Here is a 21,400-nt window from a genome sequence, read left to right as displayed (position 1 = left end):
TTAGAAATTGAGTAGCGAACACTCATCTAATTTATCCACACAATGATGACACTTCTCTGCTCTCAGCCTTCAGATCCCTGTCTTCTTTCCTCTTACTAATTCTAATTCACTTTTCTCCATGTTTTGCTGCTTTGTCTTCTATCGTATCACAGTGTCCAGCCTGTCAACTCTAGTCCTGGCTTGCTCTCAACATCTGTTTCCTTTACTCTTGTTCTCACACGGCAGTATCATCCTGGCAGACATCCCATGAACAGAGTTACTTCCTCCATTACTAATTCATTTTGTGCTCCTCTAGTTCTGCCAAAGTCTTCACTAAAAGACTCTAATTCTCTAAACTTCACTGCATCCTAAATTCTTACTTTACTCCACCCATAACTCAATGTGCAAATCCTCTTCCTCTTCTTGACTTTTCCCTCTGCACAGGATTTTGAAGCTCAGCCACTTCTTCTCACTTCGGATTACCAATGGGAAAGTATCTTACTTGATTCCAGACACCTCCTCCAGGCTGGGATGAAGTTATGAAGTTAACTTCCTTCATAGCAGCCCATACAGTGTTGTGCACGGCATCTGGGCCTAAAAGAGTGTTCAAAACACACCAGTGTTTTGGCTACTGCTGAACAGTGCTTGTGCAGTGTCAAGGCTTTCTCTCTCCCTTTCACCATGCAAGAGATTGGGAGGGGACACAGCCAGGACAGCTGACTCATACTGACCAAAGGTATATTTCATACCATTCGATGTCACGGTCAGTAATAAAAGCTCAGGGAAAGGAGAAGGAAGGGGGGAGGATGTTCATAGTTATGGCATTTGTCTTCCAAGGAACACCTGCTGAGGCCCTACTTCCCAGGAAGTGGCTGGACATTTGCCTGCTGAAGGGTAGTAGTGAATTAATTCCTCTTTTTCCTTTGCTTACATGTGCAGCTTTTCCTTTTCTTATTAAACAGCCTTTAACTCAATCCATGAGAACTTTTTTTCCATCTTATTTTCTCCCCCTGCCTTGTTGAGGAGGGGGAGTCAGAGAGCAGCTGGGTGAGTGTCTGAAAGCTGGCCAAGGTTAACCCACCACAACATCTATTCTTGAAGTGTTTCTGTTCTCCCTGTGATTTCTATGGGTCTGTTTTCCCCTGAACTTCCCCCTCCTTTTCTAAAATTGCTCTCTGAACAAGTTCTTCCAATCTCCTCTCTCAACTTCTCTGAAGATCCCACTGGGTTCTACTTCTGCTTCCTTTCTCTTCTTCTACAAATGAGTCCTGGGCAGCCTGATCTTCAAAACACTAATTCAGGAGCAGAGTCTTTTTGAACATTACCAAAAGCAACACAGCTTACTCTTACATTTATTTCCTGACTTTCCCATGATCCACTTCTGCTGTGGATGCAAAAAACTCAGTGATCAATGGCTAACGTTGAGAGGTGAAGTATTAGGTGCAGTTTGTTATACTGTTTATATAATGTGCACTTAATATTTGTATTACTTCTTAAAGCTGTTCTCGCATTTTGAGAGAAACATCTACTGAAGTTTTTATAGCCATCTCTTAGACCCCCTTATACCATTCTAATAATGCACTATTACAGTGTCTCAGTACTACTGCCATCAGAAAGAAAAACACGATTTGAAAATTTCCAATTTTGTTACATTTTTTCATTTGCATATAGCATTAACTGTAACTAAACCTCTGACAACAACTTCAGTTGTAATATTTCATTCATCCAGTTAAGAGAACATGTATCAACTTACCTGCAAAATCTTTTACATTCACATTTGCACCTAAACTGATTAGCTCTTTAACCTGTTTAACATCCCCTCGAATTGCTGCCATATGTAGAGGAGTTTCCCCTCGTTCATTTCTCTTGTTAACTTTGTCTTTTTGTCTTGAGGAATTTGGAGCTTTCTTTTGTGCTGGTGTTGTTTGTAATGGATGATTTAAAGTGGAATCTACAAAGTAAGTTTTCAAACGGTAAGTTACATTACACTGTTAGAACATATAAATACATAAAGATTTTTAAAATACAACTGGATCAAGGAAAGTTTGAAGTTCTGAATTAAAAACAAGGTGTGTCTCCTCTCCCATTAAATCCTAAGAAGACGATTCAGTTTCTGTGTAAATTAAAGTCCTGCTCTAAATGAAGACAATGAGATGTTAGTTCAACATCATAAAAACCAGTATTTTAGTTTTTAATTAATGCAGTGTTTGAGAGGTAAAAATAATCAAAGGAAGAAAAGAGATTTTCAGGTTTTACAGGTATCATAACGCAAAGCTTTGCACATAAATATGGAAGGTCGAGAATCTTCCATCAAATTGCTCATCAACGCACAATGGACTATTCCCAGAATTAAAAATTATTCTAAAAATCCTCTATAAAAAGCAACAATTGCTGAAAACCAGCAGCATTCAGAATATTCTGACTAGGCCAGAATTAAACAGACAGGAGGAAGAAAACTGTTAACTTTGGAAGATCACCTGGACTGTTGTCTCTTGCTGTCATCTGCATGAGAAGTGCCATCTGTTTGCGCTCTGACAGAGGATAACCAAAAAGAATGCTAACTGGTGTTGATTTCTTATTTCCAGCATCCTTCTTCATTTTCTTTTTCTCTGGACCTTCCTTCTCTGGAAATATTAACATTTAAAAACTCAAACTGCTGTTCTATTAGAACGTTTTTATACAAATAAAAACATCCTTTTAAGGTATGTGAACTGGTGATTGGTGGCAGGTGATGAAAAACAGAAACTGCATCTCTAATTTGCTGCATTTGCATTAGTTTTGGTTACCTGTTCTAATCATATCAGGATAAAAAGCTACTGAGTTAAAGCACTTAAAGTTGTAAGAAGGATTACTTAGAAATTCTGAAAGATGAAAAACCTGTTTCACAGCAGGAAGACTGAGTATGTCACAACAAAATTCTGTACGATCAGCAAGTCAGCTTTTAGCCTCAAATACAGATGCGACACTGTGCTCTATTCTTCTCCTCTCAAAACACCACGTTAAAAATTAGGAAAAACCTTTTCAATACTGGTAATTAGGTAATTAGATAAAAGACTGTTTTTTCTCAAACTCATCCTGCTATTTTACCTTAAAGCAAGTTCTTCTCAAAAATACATATCCTTCAAAAATATATAACTTTTATATACATAACTTCTCTCCTTTTATGAATATTCACGGAAGTTGATATTTAATGTCCAAGTTTTAAGAGAAGAGCTAAAATTATAGACCTGAATAAACACATTATTTCTAAAGCTATTCAGTACCTACAAACTCCCACAGGTCTTGAGATTGATCAAATGTGCTCTGAAATCAGACAACTTTTTAATACCTAGTGAATTTCAGAACTAGAATTTTATTTGTGTAATCTGGAAACTTTGGTTGATATCTTCCACTCTTTTCAAAAGTTATTCCTTCATTTTTCTGTATAAAGGTCTCTTAAACCAAACACAAGCATTTAGATGCAAGTATGACAGACAACAACTGATTTGTGATTAAGTGCCTGACTAAATCACTTTTAACTGGAGCAGTATTTAACGCTGTTAGCATCAAACAAGTACAAACTTTCAATGTGTCAGATTTCTTTTGCTACAACTATTTTACACAGCTGTCCCCAGCTGATCATTACTGTTTAACTGTCTTTTCTAGAGACATACTAGTTTGCATGTATGTGTAGTGAAGACCATTCATTTTCTGTCATTATCTCATCTTCCCAGGCAACTGCTCTTCTTCTGTCCTAACAAGTTCTTATCAAATTCAGTATTTTATATTCTGTAAGCAGGTTATATTACTGACATGTTAACTCTAATGTCTATCTTTTCCTTCAGAACACCCAAGATTACTACCTGAATATAAATGCAACGGATGTAAAAGATGGCTTAAGGAATCTTAGTCGCATATTTGGTGACTTGAATTAAATTTTTTGAAAGAGTTAAAAAGAATTTCTACAGCCAGTGTCAAGAAGGAATGGTCTGAAGAGTACTCTAACAGATTCAATCAAGAGAAATGACATCTCCAAACTCAAATAATTCCCTTGGTTCTTTCCTTAAAAGCCCAGGTTTGGCATTAGCTTTCCCAGAGAACCTGCTCACTCTACCGCACCCTGTCCTTTTGGAAGTTTCCCTACTGGCCACCTTCCCAAAAGGCCTTTAAGCAGCCAGCCAGGGTTCTGAACCTCACAGCCATGAGTAACCCCAACTCACCATCCAGGCTGGACTACTGACCACAAAAAGAGGGAAAGGATTCAGTTAGGATGTCCTAGTACCCGCTTCCTCCTCTGTGGCTGGCTGATGTGCTAACGCCCATAAAGCAAGGACACGAAACAAAGCTGAGATCTAAAAATTACAATGGGGAAATATGTAATAAAGGAAAGGGGGGCACATGGGAAAGAAGTTGGATGATTAATCAGACTTGGCCATACTAGTGTGCTAGAATTTGGCTGGGAATTGGTCGAGGCATGGTCAGGAATTGCTACTGTTAGTTAAACAAGCCTGGTTGCTATACTGATCTTTTTAGCTCTCTATGTAGTGAGTTATTTCATCTCACTCCTACTGTGACCAATTATCATCTGATGAGGCACTGCTCATCTGGTTTCAGTTAAGCTTAGTATTCTGGGCAATAGTGAAAAGTAAATAAATCACGGAAATGCAATTAAGCCACAGTAAAGGTCAGGGGAGGACTTTTATTACTGTCCCTATGATTATACTGGTCTCCCAGTTTCCTTTCCTAAATTTCAACCTTAAATAGCTGTATGAAAACTTAAGTTAAAAAAAAATAAATCTGCAAAAGTAGAAAATCTTGAACCAGAAGACTTGACTGAGGCAAACTTCACTAACCTTCTGCAGAGAGCCAAAAATTAGTAAAACTTACAAATCAGAAGCTGAAGTCCCTTTGAGTTTCCTAACCATGTACCATTCCATGTTTCATTAAGCCCAGACTGATCTTTTTCTATCTTTTGATTTTCTCCACTTCTGCCTTAGGGCCTCTATGGCCTTCCTTGTTTCATTTGTTTATTCTCAACTGATTTTCTGCTTTCCTAGCCTTTTCTAAATCTCATCTTCTAGGCTTGATTCCATACACAGGCTCGAGCAATGCAATGCTCTTGAGGCAGAGGAGGGCACATAAATAGTGCACAACTTGATTTCCATAGCAACCAAATAAGAAATACATGATTTTACAGACTAAACAATTATAAGCAAGATTATTAAGAATGCAAACCTACAAACCTATGTACATATTAAAAACCCCTATAAATTTATCTATCACGTTTTAAAAGGAAACAAGATTCCTTTCACAGAAGTAACTGATAAGATCTTTCTAAACTGCATGCACCTTATACTCATGAATATCTAACAATTCTTTCATTATCCCAATCAACCCTACTGCCCTATTGATAGAATATCTGCATAGGAAAATTTAAAGAAAACCTACAGTCAAACTGAACTTTCAACTTCTCACTGCAACTATGCTGTTCTTTCTCTAAGGATAAGGTACAGCACATCCTTCATCAACTAATATAGTACTTCCATCAAAACAACACATTTCAGTTTCTCTGGCGTTATTTGCTGCTTCTTAGCCTATGCTATTTACTGTTCATGATCTTTTTCCACAAAAACATGCTCATTTTCATTCTGAATTATTCCTTACAATTTTACAGCTATACTCAACTTGCGAAAATAATAAATCCAAACAATAGTGAAATTAATCTTTTGATGATCAACTTTTAATTTTTTACTATACAGCGTACTGTTCCAGGTTATTTTTATCTGTTTATTTTTGTTTTGGGGTTTGTTTTTTTAATAATTTCATTAGAAAATTCTACTAAGTAAATGAGTGCAATTGACTCACGTCTCATGTTTAGAGATGCCACACAACATCAAGATTCTCTCTTACATATTCAAAGGCATTTCAGTGGTGGGACAAATTATTCTCCTGTTACTCTTCATTAACACAGTATTTGCAAAACATTTCCAGAGTTTACCAATTAAAAGTACCAAACAAGAACATAATTGCTCTCATTGAATTATATGGTAATTATGCCCTTACCACTCAAAAAAGACATTGTTTTATTAAAATTTATGCGAGACTTTGTATGTGTTTTCAATAAGTCTAAATAGTTCAGCACACAAAACTAGTATGATCAACAACAAAGTTATAAAAGAACACCAACAAACACAGTCTCAGGACTACAGCAGGTGCAGCAGATAATCCATTTACTGGAGTGTGTCCTGTAAGAGGCTATTGTTTTTCCCTCTCAAGATCATCATGCTCATGCCCTGGTTCTGAATGCTCAAAATAAAACAATGTAGGACATAAGGGGTGGAAAAAAGCAAGAAGGAAGTAGGACATATAAAATAAAAGTTTTTATACATACACACAAAAATACAGATAGTAAAAAAACTACCTTTAAAAAAAAATTCAACAATTTTTTTCAACAATTCAAAATTCAAACAACAATGCAACTGTTGATAAAGAAGCCACACAAATCCACAAAAAATTTCTTATAAATTATTGGGAACTTCCATTATGTTTATTGCAGAATATAAGATTTGTTTTCACTGCTCCAAGAATATATCATGCAGTACACGGTACTTTGTTTAGCAGAAGACCACCAACTTAACTTTGACTTTTCGATATGCTTTATCTTGTGGTAACAGAAAACTTTTCACAGCTATGTACTTGATGTTTATACAATTTGAGTACTAATAACTTCCTTAGTAGAGAAAGAAATAAAGTTTAGGTAGAATTTAATGTATAAAATTGAATGTTAAAATAAATCATGTTTGGGGTTTTTTTTAGATTTTGAGCAGTTTTGTTTTCAAAGTCTATGAAATACAAGCATCTTCTTTTACATTCACTTTCTTGTCACTTTTTGGTATTCTTCAGCAGTTCAAACATCAGAGAATTTCTTAGTTGCTATGAAAAAAAATTAAAATAAAAACTCTTCAAATGGCTTTATGTTCAATTATCTTTATTAGATAACCTTCATAAGCACAGAATGGTTTGGGCTGGAAGAGACTTTAGATCATCTGGTCCAACCTCCCCACCATGAGCAGGGACACCTCCCACTGGACCAGGTTGCTCAAAGCCCATGTATGTGGGCTGCCCATAACATGCAGCCAAATTTATGTGGACAACACTCCTTTTAAGATTTTCCTTTTGCAAGGTAAGCTTTTCACCTAACACTGTAAGAAAGCGATTTAATAGCCAAGTTATGTGAAACAGTGATTTAGGTGCATTTGACCACTTATTTGTAGAAAAGCTTTATGAAATTCATTCACAGTACTTAAATGTACTGGCACAAGAAACATCAGAATAACCATTATTTTAGGAGAACTTATACATGACATATTATGTCCCGAGGTAACAATAATGTAATTGTTGGTTTGTTGCTTTACTATTATTATTATTATTATTATTATTATTATTATTATTATTTGAATAAACTACAAATTCCCAGCCAAGTAATTTCTAAGTGTTTTAGGAAAATAGGTTATTAAATAATAGGACAGGGATTTCTCAAAACAAAATCATGCTGAGCTAACAGAATATTCCATTTGGTAAAATAACCACTTTAGTAGATACAGGAAATAAAGCAAAACAACCAAATTCAAACTTCAGGGCTCACGATAATCTGGTTTCATGTGAAACACTTGTCATAGTGCAAATTGTAAGGAATAACAGGATTAAGAAATAGGACCATGCAAAGGAAAAATATGAACTGCTTGAAACAAATGTTTCTAAGGAAGTTATAAGACTGAGTGATACACAACAAAAGACTAATATGCTTGTTTTTAACGACTGTAGAAGACAGGTCAAGATGATCAATTCTGCAGATTATGAAATTAAGAGAAAGAGTTACTGAAATCTGTATGACTGTAGTGATCTGACTGAAGATATTTTAAAGAGAAACACGTCATTGTTGACTGCTGCTTCCTATTCTCAGTGAGAGATTAGAATGTGATGAAGAGAGCTCACAGTATACTGCACTGTTGTGATACCTGATTAATCCAGTTTACTGCATATTTATTTAACCAAGCCAACAGCAGATACACACAAACTACCTTCACTTTCCTGCCTCTAGTCCAAACAACAGTTCAAGAAACTGGTAACAGTTGAACAGTAAGTCCAAATGCAGCAGGCAGTAACATGGTGTGTAAACAGCCCCTTCAATCACCCCACTCATCTGTGTAACTGGGAGCACAAGTACAGAAATTGTGTGACTAGCAATGTACACAAGGAACATAAAGAGGGCAGTTTTGCCTTTCTGGATATCAATTAAATGCTAAAAGAAATATGACTGTGCCATGTTTGGACTACCTTAAAGATAAAAATTTGAAAGGGTCAGAAAACAAAACCGAGATGCTACTATAAACAGAAAATCTGGAGTACATAATTTCCAAGGAAAGATCAACAAATTAGCACATTCAGCGTAACTGTAACTCTTCTTGTTTTTCTGAATAATTAACTATGTAACAAGACTATTAAAAAAAAAAGCCTACACTTATCTTCACAATGAAAAAAATCTTTCTGCAGTTTTTAATTATCATAAAAATTTAACATTGCTTTCTCCACTGTATAACTCTGAAGAGAGAAAACAAACTTGTCCTTTGCAAAAGCAGCACTTGCCTGTTGCTTTTGTTCTTATAATCACATCAGAGGTTATTTAAAAATAACCAGATTAATTAAATAAATTAACAAAATTTAAATAATGCCATTTAAGTAGTCTAAAAAAGTGATGCTTTTCAATCAAATTATGTTTCTAGATTGGGAGGCGTCAAGTCAGAGAACTTATTTAAAAAAAGGTATGAAAAATGCTTTTCCTTCCACCATCCATTCTACCAGTTTTAATCAAGGCTTGTGTGTAGAATCCTTCATAAGACTCACTTAATTAAGGGTTAAAGCTATACTGCAAAATTTGCAGTTCAAATAAATTTGACTGCAGCATGTATATAGCCTATTAGCTTTTTATGGTTGCTCTGATCAAAGAATGGGGATGTGATAGCAGACCCTTCAGTTTAGGAGGGCTGTTCCAACCAGGACAGTGCAACAGACACACCCTGCACAGCAAGAGAAACCGAGGACAGGATGCTGTTGCTTAAAGTCAGCTATGTTGTGGCATTTCAGGTGCTGTCCTTGCCCCCCCGGCCTCTTCAGAAGGCCACAAGGCTCCTGTGACTCACGTTATCTTTCAGCCCTATGCAGACTTCTCAGCTACTGCAGGCATCTCAACAGGCATTGCATGACTACATTTAGGCAGCTATACTCGGTCCTAACCAGTATGAAATTATTTAAAAAGTAAGTATTAAATATTTTCAGATTTAGCCTTAGTTTATTTAGCAGTTTCTTTGGCAAAAACACCAATTTAAATCTAAATTTAGATAAACAAGAGGACAAATTGTTCCAGACTCTTACAGGACACTACAAATGCCGTTTAATTTCAGTCTTGCCAAAACTGACAGAGTGTAAAATTTACTTTATATAGTCTTGTAGGAATCTAATTTAGAAAAAGGATTTCCAAATTAAGTTAACATTCAATTTGGCTATCCATGTTCATTATCACTTATAGTTTCTAGACAATACCTGAATGTAAAAAAAAAAGCCAAACCAAAAAAAACCAAAAAACCCCCCAAAAACCACCCCCCACACACAAAAAATACAAACAAAAAAAAGCAAGAGGTGGAATTGCAGGGAGCAATTTTTACAAAATAAAGCAAAAAAGACAAAATCTTAGTTTATGAATGACTGCTCTGGACATAGACCCAAGATAGCTCCAAAGATGTAAAGCTTTAAAAATTAAGTATTCCCATTCTTCGGCTGATTTACCTGCCTAAACAGGACAAAACCAAATTACAATGGGGTTTCTACAATCAGCTAGTAACCCTATCATCTATCTTGGAGATAAACCATTTATTAAATTAAACTAATAATTAAATTACATTTTTTTATCCTAGAGCTACTCTGTACGGCATCTCTTGATTTTTGTTCATCCAGACACATTTTTAGGAGACCCTAAATCTTTAAAAACATCTGAAAATCATTCTCAGTGGTCTTACCTGTGACAGAGAAGCTATTTAACAAAGCAGTACCAACATTTTGCTATTCTAGCTATGAAAAAAACACATTGGAAGGCTATTAAAAATAAAACTATCGGGAAAGGATAAAATACATCCTGGAACTGTAATGGACAGTGGGAAGAATGGAGTAGTTCCACATATTTTTTCAGAATCTTTTCAATTACAAATTATATACACAACATTTGACCATTTCCCTAGAATACCACTACAGATTTTCACAAAGTATCAGAAGAAAACTGAGATTATTGTTTTGAACACTAGCATTACTAGCTGGTAAGAAGCTTTTCATCACCTCATCTCTTCCTTCTGTCTCTGGTTACATGCTCATCTCCAAGGACTGACTTTCTTCCCTCTCAAATAACATTTGCCATTCTCTGTCCACAGTTAGCAGGGAGACACCTCTGTCAGAGGTAACAGTTTAGTGCAGTGATGGCAAACCTTTCCAATGTATGATGCCAAGTTTGTGTCAGCAGCAGCAGCACTGCATTTCACGATCACTGATGTCAGCCCTAATTCACATCAGAGACAAGCTTGGCACCAGTGGAAGTGGTTAATTCCCACTGGTCTAATCCAATCAGTTCACTACAGAATCAGCATTATAGAAACAGTTTTTTCATCCTAGCAATGCTCCTGCCTCTAAAGTTTCTGGAAAGGTTACATACCAAGTTCCTCAATCTGTGAAACAGAGTAGTTGCTCTTACCTCCTTACCTCAGCAGTAACGAAATGGATAACAAACTACTATGTTTGCTACACAGAGTTAAAAGCTATGTGCCTTCTATTGCCATATTAAATATTTCTTGCCCCTTTTTGAAATATTTATTACATCTCCTTGCTACAAATTGTAACAAAAAGATGTTGTAGTATGTACATTGCCTTTCTGTGCATGTCTAAGTGTCTAAAGTAATCAGTCCTGTTTGTTGTGGCAACTGTGACAACAGATGCTGTAGCAAGAGAAACAAAAAATTACGTTACCTTACAAGATACTGTGACAATGAATTATTTGAAGTTGATGGAGGTGGGGAAAGATGACAAAAGATTTTCAACACAGAAAACATTAGTTAAGTATTAAATATTGTTTCTAAACATATTTATTTCCATTATGAAAAATAGTTAGGGTCTAATATCAAGCAATAAATTTAATAAAGCAGGTGCTGGAAGCATACTTCTAATTTACACATGGTCTTTTCAGAATCAAGCGGTATCATGAATAATGTAAGTCTCTAGAATGCTGTAAACCCACTGAAAACAGAGATCTAAACCAAGGAGTATCGTTTTGTAATAAGACTATTTCAAATTTGGATTTCATACCATATTCTCTTTACAGTAAGAAAAAAAATGTATGTAACATCCAGGAGCCAAACCTTCTGAAATTGAAGATTGGAAATCAACCCTGGACAAAAATGGAACATGTACTGAGGTATACACTTCTATATTGCATTTAAATCTAAGCATATTAAGGGAATTATCTGTTTATTAAAATATACAATGAGCACTGTATAAGAAACTGTAGTTCTGAGCCTCGGAGAAATTTGAGGACCATGCCTTCTGGTGGCCTTCCAGAGGGCATAGATACTGTTTTGCCACCAACAGAACTATTACTGAACTATGACAGAGATAACGAATTACCCAGACTCAGAGATCACTGTACTCTTGGAATACATCCAGACCCCTCCAGCTTGATTTGAAAAGAGCCATGTTAAGAATGGTACTTTGAAGTCTTCAAATCAGTTCTAACAGAATATGCCTAAGTTAGGAAGAACTACCAGCCTGTGCAGAAAAGTTATCCTGAACAGGTCTTAGGAGCTTAGACTGAAAGACAAGTTTGCTCTCTGTGGCTGATTTAGTTAGTTCCATAACCTCAGCAACCTCTTTTCTGTGGAGGACAGTACATCTACCAATTTATCCCACTCTCCCTCCCCAAAAAAAGCTATGAAAGGCTGACAGCTGCGTCTCAAATCAAGGCACTTACATGACTTTTCATCAGTTTACTTGTTTAAACAAATGGACCTCTAGAGATGACAATGAAAAGATATATAACTAACAGAAGCACAAGAATGAGGTTAGGAAACAAGTGGAAAATGTAGATAAACCATGCTGGCATTCTAGCTCTTGCTAATGATAAGATGAAAGCCTATCAGACTGAGATGCAACAATCAGAAGCAAGCAAGCAAGCAACTTTTATACTTAGTATCCTTTTTTATAGGGAAATCAATATAAAAACATAATACACAATTAATTAAATTAGGACGTATTTTAGCAACAAATACTTAGTTAAGGAAATAAAAAGGTTCTACCTGTGTCTGAATTGCGATCTTCATTTCTGGATGGACTAATAGTAAAAGGAAGTTTACGTTTCATGGAAGACTTTTCTTTCATCTCCTTCCCCACATCACTCCTATCCACTTTTGGAGTTTTGCTGTAGGATGCAATCTTGTCCTTGCTCTAATATAAATAAAAAGTATACTAAGTAATTTTTGCATAAAGCAGAATAGTCTTACAACTTACACAGACTGAAAAGACTGCTATGTGAGAATGTATGTGCATGTGTGTAAGTATGTCCATTACATAGTTTATTCAAAAACTTCTAAATTAACCTTACTAAAAATAATCAATGGCATTTATTTCTTTTTAAAATTAGTATCTTCCGTGTTATTTCTACTTCCAGATATACCACTGTAGAACTGCTGTTCACTATTAGAGCCTTGATTAATAAGCAAAGGAACATAAACTGGACAAGAATTTGCTAAGTTTTAATGACCATCTCAGTTTCCTTCCCTGACCATAACATAATAACCACATTAAAAGCATACTAAAAGCCCACACTGCAATTCAGACTGTGAATAGTAACACACTAACAACAAAAAACCAACCCTTTAACCACCATCCCCTGCCTCCACCCCCACCCTCTAATCCATCCATACAGAACTCTTTCTATTTCAACAAGAAAAATTGAGTAGCGTTTCATTTTCTAACCCAAAATTTACTAAGAACTGAGAAAATCTATGAAGAATCATTTTAAACTGGTATCAAATCTAGAAAAAAAAATAGGTACAAGCTATTTGTAATTTTTAGTTGAAGAAATCTGGAATTTTTGGCTTATAAAACATATTTCAAGATAAACAGGAAAAAATCTGGATGAGCACAATATTAACTTATGTTTGAATACTTTGATAATATAGGAGGTCAAAGCATGTAAAAGATAGCAGGTTAGTGAGAAAACTGCTTGAAAGAACTCTCTGCAGACCCCAACATTTTGGCCTACTGATCAAGATGAAATATAGAGACATAACTTTTTCCATTCACTACATGCTGCAGAAACACATTATCCAGCTAGGTCAGCTATCACAGCTCCACAGCTTTCTATAATTCTTAACACATGACTGGATGAAACCACTAATAGATTCATTTTCTAATGGTAGAAGAGGCACATACAATGACTTGCCAGTGAGAAACAAAAGGCTGCTCCTTAGTACTTTTGAAGTAAGAAGTTAAAAAGATTTATTCTGATTATAGGAAAACTAGAAAATAACTCAAAGTACAGGTATTATTCTCAAGGGCATCTTTCCTTTTTTTTTAAAAAGCAGACACAGGTAAGAAAAGTAGTCTGATGATATCATCAGACACACCAAGTTTAAACTGTTGCAAAAAGGGCAGGCAGAAATTATTACAAAAAGAACCTGCAAACAAACTCTAAAACTGTCAGATGACCTGGCAACAGCAGCCTGGCTTATAGTGTGGCTAGCAGGAGCAGGGAAGTGATGGCGTCCCTGTACTCAGCACCGGTGAGGCCGCACCTCGAGTACTGTGTTCAGTTTTGGGCCTCTCACTAAAAGAAGGACATCGAGACACTGGAGCATGTCCAGAGAAGGGCAACAAAGCTGGTGAGGGCTTTGGAACACAAGTCTTGTGAGGAGCAGCTGAGGGAGCTGGGGTTGTTTAGCCTGGAGAAAAGCATGCTGAGGGGAGACTTTAGCACCCTTTTCAACTACCTAAAAGGAGGCTGTAGTGAGGTGGGGGTCAGTCTCTTTTCCCAAGTAACAAGGGATAGGATGAGAGGAAATGGCCTTAAGCTGTGCCAGGGGATTAGATGTTCATGATCTATGTTTAGACATCAGGAAAAAGTTCTTCACTGAAAGGGTTACCAGGTATTGGAACAGGCTGCCCAGGGAAATGGTTGAGTGGCCATCTCTGGAGATATTTAAAAGATGGTGCTTAGAGACATGGTTTAGTAAAGGACACCTGGGGGAGAAATGAGTGAGCCGAAGCATGGTGCTTATTTGCCGGCTGGGCTTAAACCACAACTCTCCTCTAAGCCTCCAGGAGAGAAAGCATCTGTGTTATTACTTTTGAAAGAAGCTAATCAATCTAACATAACTGATCACTTGCAAATGCATCTAGAAGTTGTCAAAAGCAGACCCAAATTCCATGAAGCCCATTCCAATCTCTTTCACCACACATACAAGTTTCCTACTTCTGCCCAATTTCACCAAGAGCTCTCATCCCTTGTTCTTAACTATCCAATTATTACTCATATATACATATAAAAATTTTCCACTATATGATAAAGTGGTATTTAAATTTTATTGCTTTCTCTAGAATATTATCTTATGTTAGGTACTCTGCAACAGAAAGGATCAATGAAAAATAATTTAAAATTCCTAAGCAAGAAATGGTTTTAATTTGTTCTGTAGAAAAAAAGGCAAAGTTTTGCAATTTGCAAGCCTTAAACAGAATCACTTTTTTGGTACTGATCAGTAAAACATATTGGTATGTGCCCATAGAGAGATACAAGCTGCTTAAATAATTTGATAGCTTTGCAATTATTCTTAAATGGTATATATGCATTATGTTAAATTTTATAACTGATGCACTACTTTTTTGATAATCACCAATATTAATTTTGTGATGAACTAATTGGGAGGAGAGACAGTTCAAAGGCATACCTTTCAGATAAAAGAAGATACATTTAAACATACAACAGGCTATACACAGACAACACAGAAAGAGAAAAAAAAAGAGAGAGTATTTTATTCCTTAGCTATTGTGGAAATAAAGACTTAGCCACCAACAGTGGTGGACTTTCCAACCCAAAAGATGCAAAGAACAGGGTGTTTGAGAAGTCTGTACAAAATCAACACTAATTAGTATTTCCAGTGACAACGCTGAAATAGAGATGCAATTAGATATGCAAACACCATCACAACTGGGAGAGAGGGACAAGCAAAGAGCATTGCCAAAGGGAAAGTAAAATGACCAGTGAATTTGAAGAACAGCCTAAATATAAAACAAAATGGGAAAAGCCAGGATAAAACCAAGTTTCTACTAATTGATGAAAATAATTAACTGTATAATCTGTCCAAACTGTACACAAGACCCCACATTAAAAGCCAGAAAACTCTTAACAGCCTCCTGGATTAACTTCAAGTAAAGGAAGGCAAAAGGAGGTAGGTAAGTTCTGTAGGTTATAACAGGCATTTTGATTTAAAGAGTAAGCATTCACTGTTCCACCTACTCCTGGTCACTGCAACAGCATGGACATCTCTTTTTCAGGGTTCAAATCAAGGTTGAAAATCCAGCATGAATAAGTCTATGTATTAGTTTAATATGATCCATGGAAGCAACCCAAAACAAAGCTGATATCTAAACAACCTGTAACTTAAAATATATGTGGACTTTCTAAAGAGGTTCATTTATCTGAAGTGAAAACTGCTAATCAAATAAAACACTGAAGACATTATAATGTTCAGACACAAACTATTGCTGCAAAAATAAAGGTATTATATATTCTTCATGTCCACTACAGTTAGAGAACATTTAATGGCTTTAGACTGCAACAGGAGACAAGCAAAGGTTATTTATCCTTCTACTAAGTATCTAACTCTATGCCAGTCAGCGTAATTAAGTATCAGAATAAACTGCCCAAGGAGACTGGAATTTCCATCAGGCAGGGCTTTGAAAAGAAAAGGTCTGGCAAACATCTGTCAAGAACTGAGTACAGCTTATTCTACTCTGGGGCAAACGGATGAACTGGATGTGCACGTCTCAACATTTAATGCATGCCTCACTGGAGGATGTAGTAACAAGGAAGAATTTTCTCTGTCAACAAAACCCTACTACTGTGCTATGATGAGGAACACATTTTTAATCTGTTCAACAGAAACTGTCTCAGAAGGCTAACAAACAGCGGTCTGGACAATCTCTCGATATCCCATTCCAGCTCTATTGTCTGGTACCGCTACAATCAGTGACAACACACAAAAAGGAGACAACAGAGTGCCGTATCATCTAGCAGATGTACCAAGCCCTGGGAGAATAAGCATTCTTTTTCTGTCTATCAAAGATAATTACATACTGAAGCGTGTTCTGCATGGTATTAAAATGGCTTTGGGCACTACTGCTGGAGTCTTCTAAGAAGAGAGTTAATTCTTACAAACCTCAAATGTGTTTCTCCTTTGGACCACATATCTATCATTTACTCTCTGAGTGTATGTTCTCTCTTTGGCCATGTAACTTCTAAAGCATGCATTCAGATAAATTAAAATTTCCTTATGTTCTTATGTTTATAAAATATCTCATGCAAACACTAAATGGTCTATCTGCTGTACATCCACTTACAATTTTTTTATTTTATGCTCCCAAGATGAGCAACTGAAGTAAAAATACACGTACCCTAAAGCACATGTGATACACACTCAGCTTATTAACAGGAATGTTATTCCTAAGGATTTTTTTAAGCTTTCAGAAGACCTGAACATATAACTGATTCACATAGCTATTTACTGGTTGCTAGAACAACATAAGCATTAACTTCCACTGGACAAATACAAAAGATTATCTCTCATAACAACAGTAACTTTACTGTGTTCCTCAGTCAACAGCTAAGAGTACACAATCAGTAAGCGCTACATGTTGTATCAACTATAAAATGAAAGCCAAATCCTGCCAGTGTTTTTCAATTTATCTTAATGTATTAACCATTGGAACAGTCTTACATCATATATTTAGGCCATTACAGTTTTAAAGAAGAAAAAGAAGGATTTATTTTTTTTTTTAGGGAGGGGTGACCTTTAACATTATTGTTCATTTGTAAGATGCACTGGTTTGTATGAACATTATTTCACATTAGGAATCTCCAATCTCCCTACAATGGATCTACAGTAATGTAGAACAATAATAATTAAACTACCTATCTTCTGTACATTTACAGTCATAGACCTTCAGTTCCACAAGTAGTTCAGAGACATTTCTGCTCCAGTAACAAAGTGGGCACAGAAAGCAAGAAAGAGCAAGTTTACATAGCAAAGTATAGAATGGTTTGACTACACCATTCTACAGAAAAGAAAAAAAAAGCCAAAGCAACATTGAAAAAACCCAAACAGTTAGAATGCATTTTATGTATCAAGGACCACTGCAGTTATCTGAATGTTGAGCACCTCAGGGTCTTTTCATGCTGCTAAAAGACAAGGGCATCTCTGATGGCACAGTGAATGGTCACTCATGGGTTGCACAACACTGAGAAAAGTGTGTGGATGAGAGGTATTTTCCAGATAAATCAAAATAGTTCCATATCAAATGCCACTAAAGCAGAAATTTTACTTTAGTATCCCTTTCAGCTGCAGCGTCAGTGCTTCCTGACATCAGTTACTTTAGGTCAATGAATCCAAGACTTTTTCATAAGAAGTTCTAATGCTTCAGAGGGTATTGGTTTTAAATTCATGGTTGCAAATGTTTACATATTGAGAAAAATCCTTATTTGCTTTACAGAAATTTCCACTACTTCCTGCAGATATTTAATTTAAAATTATCACTGTTGATTTGGCCTGGTCAGTCGTTCTTCAGAGTTTTAGGTTTGCATATGTAATACAGATTTGCCTTCATGATTTTTCTGTTGCTCAAACTCAAATTTTACTCTGACCCTGTTGAATTTTTTCTAATTTTCTAGGCTGAATCCAAATGATTACATTTTGGCAATATTTTGTCTGTTTTTTGTAATACAAGGGGAAAGATTACTGATTATTCAAGGGCCAGCTAAACACTTCTGACAACTACTTATCCATGCGTTAGAGAACAGATCCTGTGACTGTGTGACTATTTAACATCTAAACCGTGTATTCAGTTTGTTTCAAAATATGACAAAAGCAACCAAACTGCATTTATTTTTCTAAAAAAACCCAACAAACCCTGAATACTTAACTACAACACTTCAGTAATTCTGTAATTTTATTTAAGATCTCACATCTTCAATATTACGTATCTATTTATATCAATATCACACAATCCCCAAGACAAACCCTATGTTATTCTATTGTCCCATTATACATCGTGCTAAGGTGGAGAGCGAGCAAGACTGAACATAACAGAGCAAGCAGTTTATCACCGGCATCCTAATCTCAAACACCAGGTAAGGTAGAATCAGACATTTGTCCATATTTCTAATTCCTGTACTGATGATCAGTCCCAACAAGAAGCATTTCCTTGTTAGAGCAACCAGCTAAGGACAAACCTTCATCTGAACCAATATGACGATGAAAGGGTTTTATGTGACCATTGAAAACCGAATGTTAATTTACTGATTTCTAAATCTAATCAAAGTTTGCCATATTTCCTGGTGGTTAAAAAAATGACACCATGTTCACTCTTCTGTTCCCTGGAAAAAGTTATTCATATCTTGGTATGAAATTGTATCTTTTCTTCAATGTTCTGGCAAAAGAGCTACACCTCTGTTTCAGAAGAACACCTAACTCTGCAAAGACTGCAGGGGTTATGGGGGTTACACAGCTCAGCAGATATAACTGCTACCGATATTAGCAGAGAGGGAATGGTTTATGGGGATCAGAGGCAGATCACTGGAGAGAAAGGTGTCAAGACACCTAGAAAAAATACTGAACTGGGCATGGGGGTCACTAAGGCAGTTCCTTTGGCAGTGGGTGCAGATTCAACAGCCATTCTGGAAACCAGCACCATTTTTCTACAACAGCAGCAAGCAACAGGAACAGAAGGTGAGCAGAGTCAGAGGTGGAGAGTGGAGGAGGAAAAGGGGACTCACGAGTAAACTATTTTGATGGATTCTTTTTTAACTCAGATTGCAAACCATTTTATATGCAAAATTCAAAGCCTAGGAAGGAAGTTATCTGCACTACAAAAACAAGGTAATTATTTCTATAAGCTCAAACCTACAAACAATGCATTCCAAGCATTTCAAGCCACATGTTTTGCAAAGAAATAGGGAAAAGGAAAACTTAAAAATAGACAATTCCAGCAAACCTGCTATTTTTGCTTTGATGAAAGCAAGCAAAAGATGAAAACTCATTTTAACCTGTTATCATATGATTCTATGATAATAAGTTATATTTTTTTTAAATTATAAATAAAAATAAAGCCTGAAAAAAAAATATGTAAGACAGATTTCCTAGCGTGAGCAGCTGTTGATTGTGTCTTCAAGATTTTTCTTGTGTCAAAGGTTTGTTTTGGTTTTGTTCTTTTTTTTTTCCTGAAATACTGACGTGTCAAGATAATGAGAGCTTGTAAAGCCAGAAAAATATTTTTTGTTAAATAAATAACCAAAAATCTTTACTTATTTGCAAGTGTCTAAATAAAAAGGTAGTATTTAATACCATTAAATTCCACTGCAATAGTCTTTCCTATTCTTGCTGCTTGTAGGCCCCAGACATTCTCCTCTCCCAGTACTGAATGACACTTCAATTAACTTCACCATATCCCAAAAAAGGACCAGAACAAAAAAACCCAAAAGCCAAGATTTTTTAATCCCTTTTTCTAGTAAGCCAATTTCCTTTCCCCATTTTACTCTGTTACCTTTCACTTCTTATCCAAGTAGTTCATCACAGCTAGCAGAAACAACTACCTTTGCCTCACTTTACCGAGGCCCATAAAACAAACTGGGAAGAGACTAAAAATCTGAAGTTATCTATGAACATTTTTGGAAGGCAAACAGTTTGAAATACAGGCTGGATCTTCTACTCTTTTCCCATTCTTTAATTTCTTCCTGTCTTATATCCATTCGTTAAGCCATTTACACAGAATACAGACTTCAATAAAACAGTTACAGTAAGACTGAACACACACACACAATCTCCTTTTCCAGAGAAGACAGTTTTAAACATCATTTGGGAGATAAATGGATTCTCTCTCCTTAGGGCAATACACTACTCTCCATTCACAATGTGGAATATTATTCTATCTTCTGTTATTCATTAGTACTACAGATAAACTCATTGTCTATTGTACAAGTGTCCTAGGGAGACAAAACGGAGAACTGGGTTATTTGCATATTGGCTCCAGAAGTTTGAAACTGAGATGGGATAATTCACATTTCTAAACAACAAATCAATCTTCAGTTTTACTGAAGCTCCCATATTCCTTCATTTTCCAACACTCAAAAATGGGTTGTACAATTTTTAAAGTGGACTCCCTTGTACAAGGGCTACTTTTAACCCTTCTGCAGCGTTTGGCTTTCAAGTTCTCTTAACAGAGGGAAGAAGTCCTTGTGTTATACAAGAATGTAAGAAATTTGTGTTCGTTCATTGGTCTGTGCTCTGTCACAGACCTTCAGAAATGTTTCCCGTGTTTGTTATAGATAGTAAGACTCTGTAAAATTAAAATATGAATCACTGTTCTCATGAGTGTATAAAGACTTCATACGATGTAAGATATGGAAACTATGCACCAACTTACATAATATAAACCAAATGCTTCCAGCTTCCTTTTGAATTAAGCTGCAAGTTACAATAAAAGGCATAAATCCCATTCCCTAGTTTAATTTACAGTTAAAGCCATGTAAAAACCTAAGACTTCTCTTCTGCACTCAAGGTATCAGAATATAGATTCATATTTATTTCTTCCCATTATAGCAACAAAAATCATGATAGAACACATGCTCTTCATTTTACTGAAATTAAATGGACATGAATAGAATTTTGTTACCTTTCTTGCAGTTGATTTTTCCACCATGGTGCTGTCACTGTCAGAATTTTCAACTTGAACTGTTTTTGTAGACCCAAATTTGGGCATTTTATAGCTGTTTAGCTAGCTGTATCTTGTATCAGTGGGTTCATCGTGTGTCTGAAAAACAAACAACATTATATAAATACATGCACTGCAGTGTCATTTCAGGAAAACGTTGTTACTGCAGATGGTAGCAGAGCTGAAGAGTACCCCAAAAAAAGATGCCTAAAAACACCACTTGACTTCAAGCATCCCACTCATCTGCAGCTCAGACCTCAGGGTGAAATCCCAAAAAGTCTAACGTGCCTACTGCTGTGGACAATGTCACCAGGCAACCACCAAGCCAGTTCTCAAACTGCCTCATCTCTCTAACATACCTCTTTGG

At 36.0% G+C, this 21,400-nt stretch overlaps 1 protein-coding gene across 1 annotated transcript in view; it reads right to left on the bottom strand.

Moving 5' to 3' along the window:
• The window catches only part of ANKRD12 (ankyrin repeat domain 12), a gene marked incomplete at its 3' end in the record, with an annotated part of 31,096 nt that extends 9,962 nt beyond the window's left edge, over positions 1 to 21,134 (bottom strand). Inside the window, exons 1-4 of the mRNA XM_010185842.1 lie at positions 20,995 to 21,134; positions 12,348 to 12,495; positions 2,457 to 2,603; positions 1,733 to 1,930 (exon numbers count right to left, since the gene is read on the bottom strand). Coding sequence (XP_010184144.1) covers positions 1,733 to 1,930; positions 2,457 to 2,603; positions 12,348 to 12,495; positions 20,995 to 21,081 — 580 coding nt within the window. The remainder of the gene's footprint in view (positions 1 to 1,732; positions 1,931 to 2,456; positions 2,604 to 12,347; positions 12,496 to 20,994) is intronic.
• Positions 21,135 to 21,400: the final 266 nt, after the last annotated feature.

Source organism: Mesitornis unicolor, unplaced genomic scaffold (assembly GCF_000695765.1).
Source record: "Mesitornis unicolor isolate BGI_N332 unplaced genomic scaffold, ASM69576v1 scaffold7306, whole genome shotgun sequence".
NCBI lineage: Eukaryota > Metazoa > Chordata > Aves > Mesitornithiformes > Mesitornithidae > Mesitornis > Mesitornis unicolor.
This window is presented reverse-complemented; position numbering and strand designations above follow the sequence as displayed.